Source organism: Triticum aestivum, chromosome 6D, assembly GCF_018294505.1.
Source record: "Triticum aestivum cultivar Chinese Spring chromosome 6D, IWGSC CS RefSeq v2.1, whole genome shotgun sequence".
NCBI lineage: Eukaryota > Viridiplantae > Streptophyta > Magnoliopsida > Poales > Poaceae > Triticum > Triticum aestivum.
In genome coordinates, this window is record NC_057811.1 from 286,212,298 (window position 1) to 286,226,160 (window position 13,863).

At 47.4% G+C, this 13,863-nt stretch overlaps 2 protein-coding genes across 2 annotated transcripts; both read left to right on the plus strand.

The window, feature by feature from the left end:
- The first annotated feature begins 6,691 nt into the window (after window positions 1–6,691).
- LOC123144682 (L-type lectin-domain containing receptor kinase SIT2) lies at window positions 6,692–9,025 on the plus strand. Its single transcript, XM_044563889.1, has one exon. It carries the CDS (start codon window positions 6,794–6,796, stop codon window positions 8,807–8,809), a length of 2,016 nt encoding a protein of 671 aa, XP_044419824.1. The 5' UTR covers window positions 6,692–6,793; the 3' UTR covers window positions 8,810–9,025.
- Window positions 9,026–9,637: 612 nt separating this feature from the next.
- LOC543106 (inorganic phosphate transporter 2-1, chloroplastic) lies at window positions 9,638–13,202 on the plus strand. Its single transcript, XM_044563890.1, has 3 exons — window positions 9,638–10,818; window positions 11,605–11,796; window positions 11,959–13,202. The coding sequence occupies exons 1-3, from the start codon at window positions 10,120–10,122 to the stop codon at window positions 12,769–12,771; spliced, it is 1,704 nt and encodes a 567-aa protein (XP_044419825.1). The 5' UTR covers window positions 9,638–10,119; the 3' UTR covers window positions 12,772–13,202.
- Window positions 13,203–13,863: the final 661 nt, after the last annotated feature.

Consider the following 13,863-nt stretch of genomic DNA (forward strand, 5'->3'; position numbering starts at 1 on the left):
GTCTCGGGCTTGGGTCCATTCTTTGACTTCTTCCCAGTAACTGGTTTACCGGGCGCGGCAACTCCCTTGCCGTCCTTCTTGAAGTTCTTCTTACCCTTGCCCTTCTTGAACTTAGTGGTTTTATTCACCATCAACACTTGATGTTCTTTTCTGATCTCCCCTTCCGCTGATTTCAGCATTGAATATACCTCGGGAATGGTCTTTTCCATCCCCTGCATATTGTAGTTCATCACAAAGCTCTTGTAGCTTGGTGGAAGCGACTGGAGGATTCTGTCAATGACCGCGTCATCCGGGAGATTAACTCCCAGCTGAGACAAGCGGTTGTGCAACCCAGACATTCTGAGTATGTGCTCACTAACAGAACTATTCTCCTCCATTTTACAGCTGAAGAACTTGTCGGAGACATCATATCTCTCGACCCGGGCATGAGCTTGAAAAACCAGTTTCAGCTCCTCGAACATCTCATATGCTCCATGTTTCTCAAAACGCTTTTGGAGACCCGGTTCTAAGCTGTAAAGCATGCCGCACTGAACGAGGGAGTAATCATCAGCACGTGATTGCCAAGCGTTCATAACGTCTTGGTTCTCTGGGATTGGTGCTTCACCTAGCGGTGCTTCTAAGACATAATCTTTCTTGGCTACTATGAGGATGAGCCTCAGGTTCCGGACCCAGTCCGTATAGTTGCTGCCATCATCTTTCAGCTTGGTTTTCTCTAGGAACGCGTTGAAATTGAGGACAACGTTGGCCATTTGATCTACAATACATAGTGTAAAGATTTTAGACTAAGTTCATGATAATTAAGTTCATCTAATCAAATTATTTAATGAACTCCCACTCAGATAGACATCCCTCTAGTCATCTAAGTGAAACATGATCCGAGTTCAACTAGGCCGTGTCCGATCATCACGTGAGACGGACTAGTCAAGATCGGTGAACATCTCCATGTTGATCGTATCTTCTATACGACTCATGCTCGACCTTTCGGTCCTCCGTGTTCCGAGGCCATGTCTGTACATGCTAGGCTCGTCAAGTCAACCTAAGTGTATTGCGTGTGTTCCGAGGCCATGTCTGTACATGCTAGGCTCGTCAACACCCGTTGTATTCGAACGTTAGAATCTATCACACCCGATCATCACGTGGTGCTTCGAAACAACGAACCTTCGCAACGGTGCACAGTTAGGGTGAACACTTTCTTGAAATTATTATAAGGGATCATCTTACTTACTACCGTCGTTCTAAGCAAATAAGATGCAAAAACATGATAAACATCACATGCAATCAAATAGTGACATGATATGGCCAATATCATCATGCTCCTTTGATCTCCATCTTCGGGGCACCATGATCATCTTCGTCACCGGCATGACACCATGATCTCCATCATCATGATCTCCATCATTGTGTCTTCATGAAGTCGTCACGCCAACGATTACTTCTACTTCTATGGCTAACGCGTTTAGCAACAAAGTAAAGTAATTACATGGCGTTATTCAATGACACGCAGGTCATGCAAAATAATAAAGACAACTCCTATGGCTCCTGCCGGTTGTCATACTCATCGACATGCAAGTCGTGATTCCTATTACAAGAATATGATCAATCTCATACATCACATATATCATTCATCACATCTTCTGGCCATATCACATCACATAGCACTTGCTGCAAAAACAAGTTAGACGTCCTCTAATTGTTGTTGCAAGTTTTTACGTGGTTTGTAGGTTTCTAGCAAGAACGTTTTCTTACCTACGTATGACCACAACGTGATTTGCCAATTTCTATTTACCCTTCATAAGGACCCTTTTCATCGAATCCGTTCCGACTAAAGTAGGAGAGACAGACACCCGCTAGCCACCTTATGCAACTAGTGCATGTCAGTCGGTGGAACCTGTCTCACGTAAGCGTACGTGTAAGGTCGGTCCGGGCCGCTTCATCCTACAATGCCGCCGAAACAAGAAACGACTAGTAGCGGCAAGAAGAATTGGCAAACTCAACGCCCACAACTGCTTTGTGTTCTACTCGTGCATAGTAACTACGCATAGGCCTGGCTCATGATGCCACTGTTGGGAATCGTAGCATAATTTAAAATTTTCCTACGCTCACCAAGATGCATCTATGGAGTATACTAGCAACGAAGGGAAAGGAGTGCATCTACATACCCTTGTAGATCGCGAGCGGAAGCGTTCCAATGAACGTGGATGACGGAGTCGTACTCGCCGTGATCCAAATCACCGATGACCGAGTGCCGAACGGACGGCACCTCCGCGTTCAACACACGTACGGTGCTGCGACGTCTCCTCCTTCTTGATCCATCAAGGGGGAAGGAGAGGTTGATGGAGATCCAGCAGCACGACGGCGTGGTGGTGGATGTAGCGGTTCTCCGGCAGGGCTTCGCCGAGCTTCTGCGAGAGAGAGAGAGGTGTTGCAGGGGAGGAGGGAGGCGCCCAAGGCTGTAGGTTGCTGCCCTCCCTCCCCCCCCTTTATATAGGCCCCCTGGGGGGGCGCCGGCCCAGGGAGATGGGATCTCCAAGGGGGGCGGCGGCCAAAGGGGGGAAGGGGTTGCCTTGCCCCCCAAGGCAAGGGGGAAGCTCCCCCCCTAGGGTTCCCAACCCTAGGCGCATGGGGGGAGGCCCAAGGGGGGCGCCCCAGCCCACTAAGGGCTGGTTCCCTTCCACTTTCAGCCCACGGGGCCCTCCGGGATAGGTGGCCCCACCCGGTGGACCCCCGGGACCCTTCCGGTGGTCCCGGTACAATACCGGTAACCCCCGAAACTTTCCCGGTGGCCGAAACTTGACTTCCTATATATAATTCTTCACCTCCGGACCATTCCGGAACCTCTCGTGACGTCCGGGATCTCATCCGGGACTCCGAACAACTTTCGGGTTTCCGCATACATATATCTCTACAACCCTAGCGTCACCGAACCTTAAGTGTGTAGACCCTACGGGTTCGGGAGACATGCAGACATGACCGAGACGCCTCTCCGGTCAATAACCAACAGCGGGATCTGGATACCCATGTTGGCTCCCACATGTTCCACGATGATCTCATCGGATGAACCACGGTGTCGAGGATTCAATCAATCCGTATGCAATTCCCTTTGTCAATCGGTATGTTACTTGCCCGAGATTCGATCGTCGGTATCCCAATACCTTGTTCAATCTCGTTACCGGCAAGTCTCTTTACTCGTACCGCAATGCATGATCCCGTGACTAACGCCTTAGTCACATTGAGCTCATTATGATGATGCATTACCGAGTGGGCCCAGAGATACCTCTCCGTCACACGGAGTGACAAATCCCAGTCTCGATCCGTGCCAACCCAACAGACACTTTCGGAGATACCCGTAGTGCACCTTTATAGTCACCCAGTTACGTTGTGACGTTTGGCACACCCAAAGCACTCCTACGGTATCCGGGAGTTGCACGATCTCTTGGTCTAAGGAAAAGATACTTGACATTGGAAAAAGCTCTAGCAAACGAAACTACACGATCTTTTATGCTATGCTTAGGATTGGGTCTTGTCCATCACATCATTCTCCTAATGATGTGATCCCGTTATCAATGACATCCAATGTCCATAGTCAGGAAACCATGACTATCTGTTGATCAACGAGCTACTCAACTAGAGGCTTACTAGGGACACGTTGTGGTCTATGTATTCACACATGTATTACGATTTCCGGACAATACAATTATAGCATGAACAATAGACAATTATCATGAACAAAGAAATATAATAATAACCATTTATTATTGCCTCTAGGGCATATTTCCAACAAAATTTCCATGTGATGCTCAACTCAAAATCCTACACCTACCAATCCCTTCGAGTGAAGCCATTGGAAATCTCATACAGTTCAGTCATATTCTTCAGTGACAGAGACGAAGTTCTTCTGGTCTCTGAGAAATTTGTTCTGACTGAGGAGTTAGGAATTCTCCAGTGTGGATTGCCTACACAGTGAGGAACATGATAGCCCTGAGGAATTTGAACCTCAAATTTCCGACCGTTGCTGTGATGCGCGCTAGCTGTCCCAAAATATCTTATCCACCTAACGGTCATATCATTGAAGGGCATTTATGTCTTATCATGTCGGGCTGCTCCCTAGGCTATAAATAGCCCACCCCTACAACCACTAGCTGGTTGGCTGCTCCGAGAGAAACTGACACTTGTCATTTGAGAGCATCCCATCCTCCGAGGACTTTGAGCGAAAATCATCAAGTGAGGAAAACCCAAACCCAAACACCTACAAACCCAAAGTGATTGAGCATCACTGAAGAGATTGATCCTGCGTGGATCCGACGCTTGTTACCTTTGAAGACTGTGCTTCTTCCAGACGGTTAGGCGTCATGGTCTAGAGCATCCAAGAGGAAATTGTGGATCGTCGAGTGACCGAGTTTGTGAAGGTTCGGAAGTCACCTGAAGACTTACCACGAGTGATTGGGCGAGGTCTGTGTGACCTTAGCTCAAGGAGAATACGGTGAGGACTGTGTGTCCTCAGGTTTAAATACCTAGCCGCTCCAACCAGATGTACAACTGAGACAGCAGTTGGAACTGGTCTACCAAATCATTGTCTTCACCAAGCCTACTGGGTCTATTTCCTCAACTCTTTCATTTCCTCATAACTGTGTTGTGTGCTTGTTCATATCTGTGTTTGAAGACTTTGACTGAAGACTTTCTCAATTTCCTCAGTTCAATTTCTTCAGTCTGTTTGTCTTCATCCTGAGTTATCCTGTGTTTACGCTTTATGTACTCTGTGCTTGTCTTCATTTCATCATGGTGACCATGCTTGTGTTCTGCTATGCATACTTTTGAGTACTTATTCCGCTGCAAGTAGTTCTTCGCTAAGGAATTTCCTCACTGGCAAATTCCTCAGTGAAGAATTCACAAAAATCGCCTATTCATTCCCCCTCTAGTCGATATAACGCACTTTCACCGACTCAAGGGGTTCGGAGATCCGAACATAGCTGGTCTTTAATTTAGGGGAAGAAGTGTTTTCGGCTAGTTCCTCGACGACCGCTACCAGATGAGTGATCGGCGGGAGGTTGATTTCGCTCTGGTCAGGTTTAAGTCAGATCCGATCATAGTCTGTTGAAAGCCCCAGGGCGGCGATGCGATCTAGCAGCTCGTTTAAGGACGAGATATCCACCGGATCCATCTTTCGGAGTATTCGAGACCGATGCGGGGGTGGTGTTTGGCGATCACGGGGACGTTGTCGGCTTGATGGCCATGCGGGCACCCACGGTGAAACCGCCGAACTGGAGGACCTGTCCTGAAGTTAGGCTCCTTCCAGAAGTGATATCGTTGTTGATGACAAGGCGAGTCATAGATCGCTTTTCGTGACTACACAACGGAGCTCTCAATGAAAGCACCAATGTCGGTGTCAAAACCGGCAGATCTCGGGTAGGGGGCCCAAGCTGTGAGTCTGATGATCAATGGTAACAAGGGACAATGGGGGCACGATGTTTACCCAGGTTCGGGCCCTCTTAAAGGAGGTAAAACCCTACGTCCTGCTTGATTGTATTCGATGAGTATAGGGGTTACAAGAGTTGATCTACCTCGAGATCGTAATGGCTAAAACCCTAGCTGTCTAGCCTATGATTATTCTGATAGCCTCCACGGACTAAACCCTCCGGTTTATATACACACCAGAGGGGCCTAGGGTTGTACGGAGTCGGTTTGCAGAGGAAGAAAATAATACATCCGGACACCAAACTTGTCGTCCACGCATATAGGACTCCTACCCGGACACGGGGGATAGTCTTCTGCTTTATCTTCACGGCCCATCAGTCTGACCCATATCGAATAGACCGGACACCCGAGGACCCCCTAATCCAGGACTCCCTCAGTCGTCATCGCCGCCACCACCGCTAGCCGTCACCATGTCTGAGAGGAGAGAGTGCGGGGGGAGGAAAAGAGATGGAGAGGACCGGACGGGGTGGGAACGGCTCAAAGATGACCTAGCGGCTCGAACCGGTGCGGCGCACGGCGTCTGACGCCGTCTAATGGCTCGGACGGATGAACAGTGCCGCCATGTCGACAAAAACGGGCCCCACCTATCATAATCTTACTTAAAACGACCAAACCGAGTGATTAGTGTTTTCTGTAAAAATTTAGAAAAAAAATTACTCCCTCCATTCCCTTATACAAGGCCACAAACTCATATTCCAGGTACCAAGGTAAAATGTAATGAGTGCTTTGGAAACCAACTTTTCTTTTCGTTAACCGGGATCATTAATATGCTTGCATTGATGCAAGAAAGAAATGGGAGGGAAGTAGCATAGTATCATTATAACTACATGCATGCAAATATTAAATAAGTTGCTAGTATGAGAAAACATCATTACTTTTTACCTCGGTTACTGTTACTGGGCTTGTATAGATGAAAAATATAATTTTCATAGTGGCCTTGTATAAAGGAATGGAGGGAATAATGGTTTTGAGCACAATTCCATAGACTTGTGGTTCCGGCAAACTTAGCCTTCAATATCAATGCTTTTTTGCGATTCACTCGAGGTCACGTCTCACTTCACGTCGGTCATCGCACCGCTCCTGGACGAGCCGCGCTATGGCGTCGTGCCGTGGTTTCTCGATTTCAGTCAACCGACGAGACACGTACCCGTTGCGTAGTTGAATTGCTCTCCCTGCAAGTCATGGAATACGTACATAGGATAGGATATTTCTTCTTCACAGTTCACACCAACATGCTTCACAGCCGACGAATACAAAACATTTCCTGATTCTGGCAGCCGAGACGGCACTGTCAAACCAAGGCTCCTAGCAACAAGAAAGAATGTCGTCCCTTGTACGCCTTATCCTGACAATCTCCTTGGGCCTAAACCTCGCAGCCTTGATCACCACCGCCAACGACCAATTCATCTACTCCGGATTCAGTGGTTCCAACCTCGCCGTCGACGACACCGCCACCATCACGCCGGACGGGCTCCTGGAGCTGACAAACGGCACGGCGTACCAGAAAGGCCACGCGTTCCACCCGGCCCCGTTCCGCCTCCGCGACTCCACGGCCAACGGCGTCGGCGATGGCAAGGTGCGGTCCTTCTCCGTCGCCTTCGTGTTCGGCATCGTCTCCGCCTACCCCGACTTCAGCGCCCACGGCATGGCCTTCGTCATCGCCCCGCGGAGGAACTTCTCCGATGCTCTTCCTGCCAAGTATCTGGGCCTTACCAACGTCCAGAACGATGGCAACGCCAGCAACAGCATCTTCGCCGTGGAGCTGGACACCATCCAGAGCGTGGAGTTCAAGGACATCAACGCCAACCACGTCGGCATCGACATCAACGGCCTGCAGTCCCTACGGTCATACAACGCCGGCTACTACGATGACGAGAGCGGCGACTTCCGAGGCATGAAGCTCATCAGCCGCGAGGCCATGCAAGTGTGGATTGATTACCACGGGGAGAGGAAGGAGATCAACGTGACACTGGCTCCCTTCGACATGGCCAAGCCTGCTAGGCCACTCCTCTCGGCCAGCTACGACCTCTCCACGGTGCTCACTGAGCTGGTGTATCTCGGGTTCTCAGCGGCGACCGGTCGTGTCAACTCGCGGCATTTCGTTCTCGGTTGGAGCTTGGGCGTGAGCAGACAAGCTCCGGCCATCGACATGGCCAAGCTGCCCAAGTTGCCTCGGGTTGGCCCCAAGCCTCGGTCCAAGGTCCTGGACATCGTTCTACCAATAGTTACGGCCACATTTGTACTTGGTTTGGGTGGTATCCTTGTCCTGGTCATGCGGAGGAGATCAAGGTACGCTGAACTGCGGGAAGATTGGGAGGTTGAGTTCGGACCACACCGCTTCTTGTACAAGGATTTATTCCGTGCAACTGACGGATTCAAGGACAAGCATCTACTTGGCGCAGGGGGGTTTGGAAGGGTATACAGAGGCGTGCTTGAGACATCTAAACTGGAGGTTGCGGTGAAGAGGGTGTCTCACGAGTCAAGACAGGGGATGAGGGAGTTCATAGCTGAGATTACAAGCATCGGCCGCATCCGACATCGTAATCTTGTAGAGTTGCTCGGTTACTGCCGTCGAAAAGGTGAACTTCTTTTGGTGTACGCCTACATGCCCAACGGAAGCCTGGATAAACATCTATACAACACTAGAGAGGATCAGCCTACTCTGAATTGGGCTTTGAGGTTTCAGACCGTCAAAGATGTCGCGTCCGGCTTGCTTTATCTGCATGAGAGGTGGGAGAAAGTTGTCATCCACAGAGACATCAAGGCCAGCAACGTGCTCCTCGACAAAGACATGAACGCCCAGCTTGGTGACTTTGGGCTAGCAAGGCTGTACGACCATGGGGCAGACTCGCAAACCACGCACGTGGTCGGCACCATGGGTTACTTGGCTCCGGAGCTCATACGCACGGGCAGGGCGTCCCCTCTGACCGATATGTTCGCCTTTGGCATATTCCTTCTTGAGGTTGCATGCGGACAGAAACCCATCAAGGAGAATGCGCAAGGCGGACAGATAGCGCTCGTCGACTGGGTGCTGGAGCACTGGCGTGATGGTACGCTCATGGAGACGGTGGACGCGAGGCTCCAGGGTGAGTTCGACATCGACCAGGCAGGGCTGGTGCTCACGCTAGCGCTCATGTGCTCACACCTTCTCGCTAGCGCGAGGCCTGGCATTGGACAAGTCATGCGCTATCTGACCGGTGTTACGCCCCTCCCTGAGCTCACACCAACAGATGTGCTCACCTTGATGCAAAACAAGGGGTTTGACGAATCCGCCATGTCATATCCGGATCTGGTGTCGAGCTTTGGCACAATTTCCACCCTCTCGGGAGGAAGATAACCTCAGTGCTAGCTTAATTCACGGCTTCAATAAGTTTTACTAGTATTATGCATGTGTAGTGCCAGAAGTTCGTAATTAGAATTGTAAACCCAATAATTATCCTTTGGCCGCAGTACACTTTCAAATTACCGTGGCCAACATGTAAGAAGTTATATTGTTCAAAACTCAGAACTCGAAACAAGGTGATACGGGACACACGATAGTTTTTCTCGACTATTTTGTTGCAATATGCATGAAGTTGTCGTATTGGTTTTCCCAGATACTGCGACGTTTCTTCTTCATGTTTTCGCACACACCAAAAAATACTGTGACGGCCCCTCAATAAAAAGAATACTGCAGAAATGTTGTAAATATCAAGAAAAAAACGCACAGGGAGGCTTTGCTGCAATGGTCTAGCGGGGTGCCGACCTGTGGATATGACACCGGCGCCGTGGCTGATAGTATGAAGGAAGCCTCCGACTCGGAGACATGGACGCCAATAATTCCTCTCTCAACAGCCGTCTAGACTCGAGCACAAAGTGGTTACATTTTCCCTGTGGCCCTTTGCCAGCAGCACGGTACCATCCCATCTGCTATAACAAAATGGCAAAAGCAAATCACAATCACAATGCAGATTCATGCACATACCACAAGACTGACGATAAATGAACTGCACGAATCTTGGACCACAGCTGTGGTTGCAAGGGGAAACAATACCATGAGATGTCCTCCACTCCACAACACTCTGTTACATTGTCATCAGTAACAATTATGGCGCAGGAAATTATCTAGTGTGTAGTAACAAAAACAGTGACAACAAGAACAGTAAAAATGCATGATGTCCTGAGAGGGAAACTAGTTCCAGTTACTCTACACAGTGCATGACACAAGACATGAAACGGCAAAAGGAAGAGGAAGAAATATCTTGCTTCAAAATCCAACTACCCTAAGAAGATGCTAGTGCCAGGCTAAAGGCCAGGCCGAGAATCAAAACAACAGGAAGAGACACGTATTTGGATCTTGAGAAGAAACAGATTGGAGGGAGGTCCAGTCCAGAGATCCATGCAACAGAATACAAACAGTCCAGCAGCGCGCTGCAACCCCAGATTATGGATTAGGCGGGAATCTTGCCGATATCCCCTTCCACCACTCGTTCCTTCCTACCACTCGTTCCTTCCCAGCCCAAGCTGGGCCACCACAGAAAGCAAGCTCTTGCTTCCATCCACAGCTCCCTCCTATGGCCACCGCTCCCCCTTCCTCTCCTGCTCTCCACTGATCATCTCATCTCTTTCTTCTTGGTGCTCCCCCCTGGTTTTAGCTTCTGCCACTCCATGTCTCAATCTTCTCCTTTCTTTTCCATTGCCCGAGCACATGCTGGAGCAGGAGGGCGAGCTGCGGCTGCCGCTCTCCTGCTCCGTTGCCCTGCCGCTCAGCTGCCACCCACCATTCACTGCCCAAGGTACTTCCGTCTGGCTAAAGTGTCGCCTGCCAAGACACTGAGCTCGCACCTGGTGCTTCCGCGCGCCACACTCTCCTCCTTTGCAGACGCTGACGATGGCTCCAGTGCAAACTCGGATGCCTCGGGGGAGCGGAGCGGAGGATCCGAGCTGTCAGAGATGGCAAAGGCGTTCCATATTTCACCACGGATGGCCATGTCAATCTCTGTGGTGATTGCATTTGCAGCTCTCACTGTTCCACTGGCGATGCGCTCACTGCTCTTCCATGGGACGACCAAGATGAAGGTGCTGGCATATCTGACCCTTCTGTCAGGATTCTACATGGCATGGAACATTGGAGCGAATGATGTGGCAAATGCCATGGGGACGTCGGTAGGATCTGGTGCTTTGACTCTCCGGCAGGCGGTGCTGACTGCAGCTGTGCTAGAGTTCTCTGGTGCATTCCTTATGGGCACCCATGTCACCAGCACCATGCAGAAGGGCATCCTCGTCACATCTGTCTTCCAAGGAAATGATTCTCTGCTCTTTGCTGGATTGCTGTCCTCCCTCGCTGCTGCTGGTACATGGTTGCAGGTAACATTCCATCACAGATAACCATTTTGAGGTTTGTTATACTATGTCAATCAGATGACGCGGTCCCTTGGTTCCATTAGCATCACATAATTATTCAAGATTCTCACAGTTGCCGTCTACAGAAAAGCAGAAGATGTAAGATATCTTCAGTGGCATATTTATGATACTACTAGTTTCACCTATCTAACAGCAAAAACCTATGCACTTGTAGATGCTATCTCTGATTCTAGGGAGCCTGATTACATAAGAAACATTTATCTTAAGATAAGTATAAGAAACTAGCAAAGGGAAAGGCACTTGACAGATTCAAATTCAACATTTAGTTTTAGCCTGGTTGATGTGGAAATCAGAAAACTTTGATCTATATTTTGATTTTTAGGATCCAGTTATAGGCAGATTCAGGATCATCAGTTCAAACTTCAACACCTCACTTCCAATTCAGAGGTTGCTATCTAAACTTTGAACAACTACTTCAGCTAGGGAAAGTACAGAAACAACAAATAGGGGAACTGAACAGACAAAGTTAATATACTATGCTGGAGTAAGAAAATTTTAGTGGATCACTAATTGCATTATTAGGTAATATGTTTCATCTATTTATTCAACAGAGTGTTGATATTGATACAATCCAGTGAAAATTCAATGCAATTAGCATGCTTACAAAAAAAAAAATTATCATCACCAAATCTAATATATCCACAAGCAATGCACTTGAGTTTACAGCCTTGAGAATGTAGCATATATTCATAAGCATCTGTCTGGATTACCCTTTTTTATTTATTATAGGTTGCTTCCTCTTATGGCTGGCCTGTGTCAACTACCCATTGTATTGTTGGGGCTATGGTTGGTTTTGGGCTGGTATATGGAGGGGTCAATGCAGTTTTCTGGAGCTCCTTGGCTAGAGTATCTTCGTCATGGCTTATTTCTCCACTGATGGGTGCTGCAGTCTCATTTCTTGTTTACAAGTGCATACGCAGGGTGAGTACTATACTAACTTTACTTGCAACATGGTAAATGAGAAAACAAGACATCTTTGCAAGATTATTAGTCAGACATCTTATTGAGCAGATAATCACAGAAACTAAAATCTCCTAAATAAAAGACATAAACACTATTTCTACTAACCATGTTTCCCTTCAGTTCGTATACAGCGCACCAAATCCAGGTCAAGCTGCAGCAGCTTCTGCACCTATTGCAGTTTTTACTGGTGTCACTGCAATCTCGTTTGCCGCTTTCCCTCTCAGCAGGACATTTTCCATTGCCGTTCTGCAAGCATTAGTATGTGGGGCAATAGGAGCTGTCTTTGTTAGCAGGGCAATCAAAAAACAGCTTGGTGACCTACTGTCTTCAGAAGCAGAAAAGATAGCAACTGCTGACAATACAGATGTTCAGCAAGGTGGATTTGACGTTGCTGGCCCTAGAGGAGCTCAATTGCAGATTGTATACGGCGTATTTGGCTACATGCAGGTCCTGTCAGCATGCTTCATGTCATTCGCTCATGGAGGCAATGATGTCTCCAATGCCATAGGGCCTCTGGCCGCAGCTTTGTCTCTTCTTCAAGGCGTAGCAAGCAGCGCTGAGATAGTCATACCGACTGAAGTCCTTGCTTGGGGTGGTTTTGGAATTGTCGCAGGGCTTACAATGTGGGGTTATAGAGTCATAGCAACAATTGGCAAGAAAATCACCGAATTAACACCCACAAGGGGGTTCGCAGCAGAGTTTGCTGCCGCTTCTGTGGTCTTGTTTGCATCTAAGCTTGGGTTGCCAATATCTGCTACACATACACTTGTTGGTGCAGTGATGGGTGTGGGATTTGCAAGAGGTCTCAACAGAGTCAGAGCAGAGACTGTGCGTGAAATTGTGGTCTCCTGGGTGGTCACAATTCCAGTTGGTGCTTTGCTATCAGTCTTCTATACATTAATCTTGACCAAGATTCTGAAATACTTTATGTGAGTGCTTTGTGAGAAACAGTTGCTGTTTTGAGAGGTCCAGCCGTTGCCCCTAAATTTTTTATGCTGTAAAAAAATGTGTAACAGTGAATAGATGAGCCAGTTCCGGGAGTTTCCAGCAGTGGAATTGAAAAGATTTGTCAGAGCAAATAATCATTTTCCTGGCAACAAAGCACATGATTAGGATAAAGGATTTATGGTAAATAATCATGTTTGAGACTCCCAGCTTCTTCATCTTTTATCTCTAATGTACCACCTATATGACTATCTTTATATTTTCTACCGGAAGGTGGAATATTTCAATTTCTTGTAGAGATATGATTAATTGATCATACATAATAGACACTGGTTCGTCTCACTACCCTTGTAATTATGCCATATTGACGATATTGCTGTTTCAGCGCCACTATAAATGTGAATCTTTTTCTTTTGTTTTTTCTTTGGCCAGAATGGAAGAACCACATGATAAATAGTAAAAGGCAAGTTCGGCATTACATGTATGTAGAATTGCTGAAAGTAAAATATAACAATGAGATTAGAGGAACTGGTCATCAACCCGCGGGGCTACATGAGAAATATTTAGTCTTATTGAAGAACAGAAATAATAGGATTTATTTTTATTGAAGAACACAAATAAGTAGGAACGTTTGAATAAATCCACAATGAAAAAATCTACGAAAAACTATACAGAAATACGATTGGTTTATTATCATCTCAGATCTTGCTGGTCTGAAAGGCTGATCATTCTGTTTCTCTAATTAGTCTTTGAGAAGATGGTTTTTGCACATGTTTACTAACTGTATGATGACTAACTTCTTGACATGGTATCATTCTGTTTACTAAATTAGTCTTGAGTATATCAATGGGTATGACTCGATGGCGCATGTTTTTTCAACAATTCTCATCAGACTTAATGGACAAACTCATCAGTAACACAGCAGGATTTCCTTTTTGTGGGCACAAGCATGGAAGTAATTAACTGAACTTGATCAACATTAAAAAAAAATCCTTAAATCATATATGTTCATGAGATCAAGGATAGACTATATATGGTATCCTGACCATGCACACTATCGTGCATGTAAGGGTGGAGCCA

What these genes read in the sequence shown, in the direction of transcription:
- LOC123144682 (XM_044563889.1), top strand. Translation starts at nt 6,794, where the DNA reads ATGTCGTCCCTTGTACGCCTTATCCTGACAATCTCCTTGGGCCTAAAC.
- LOC543106 (XM_044563890.1), top strand. Translation starts at nt 10,120, where the DNA reads ATGTCTCAATCTTCTCCTTTCTTTTCCATTGCCCGAGCACATGCTGGA. An exon ending in CTGCTGGTACATGGTTGCAG is followed by an intron (nt 10,819 to 11,604) that starts GTAACATTCCAT and finishes TATTTATTATAG; the next exon opens with GTTGCTTCCTCTTATGGCTG. An exon ending in TTTACAAGTGCATACGCAGG is followed by an intron (nt 11,797 to 11,958) that starts GTGAGTACTATA and finishes GTTTCCCTTCAG; the next exon opens with TTCGTATACAGCGCACCAAA.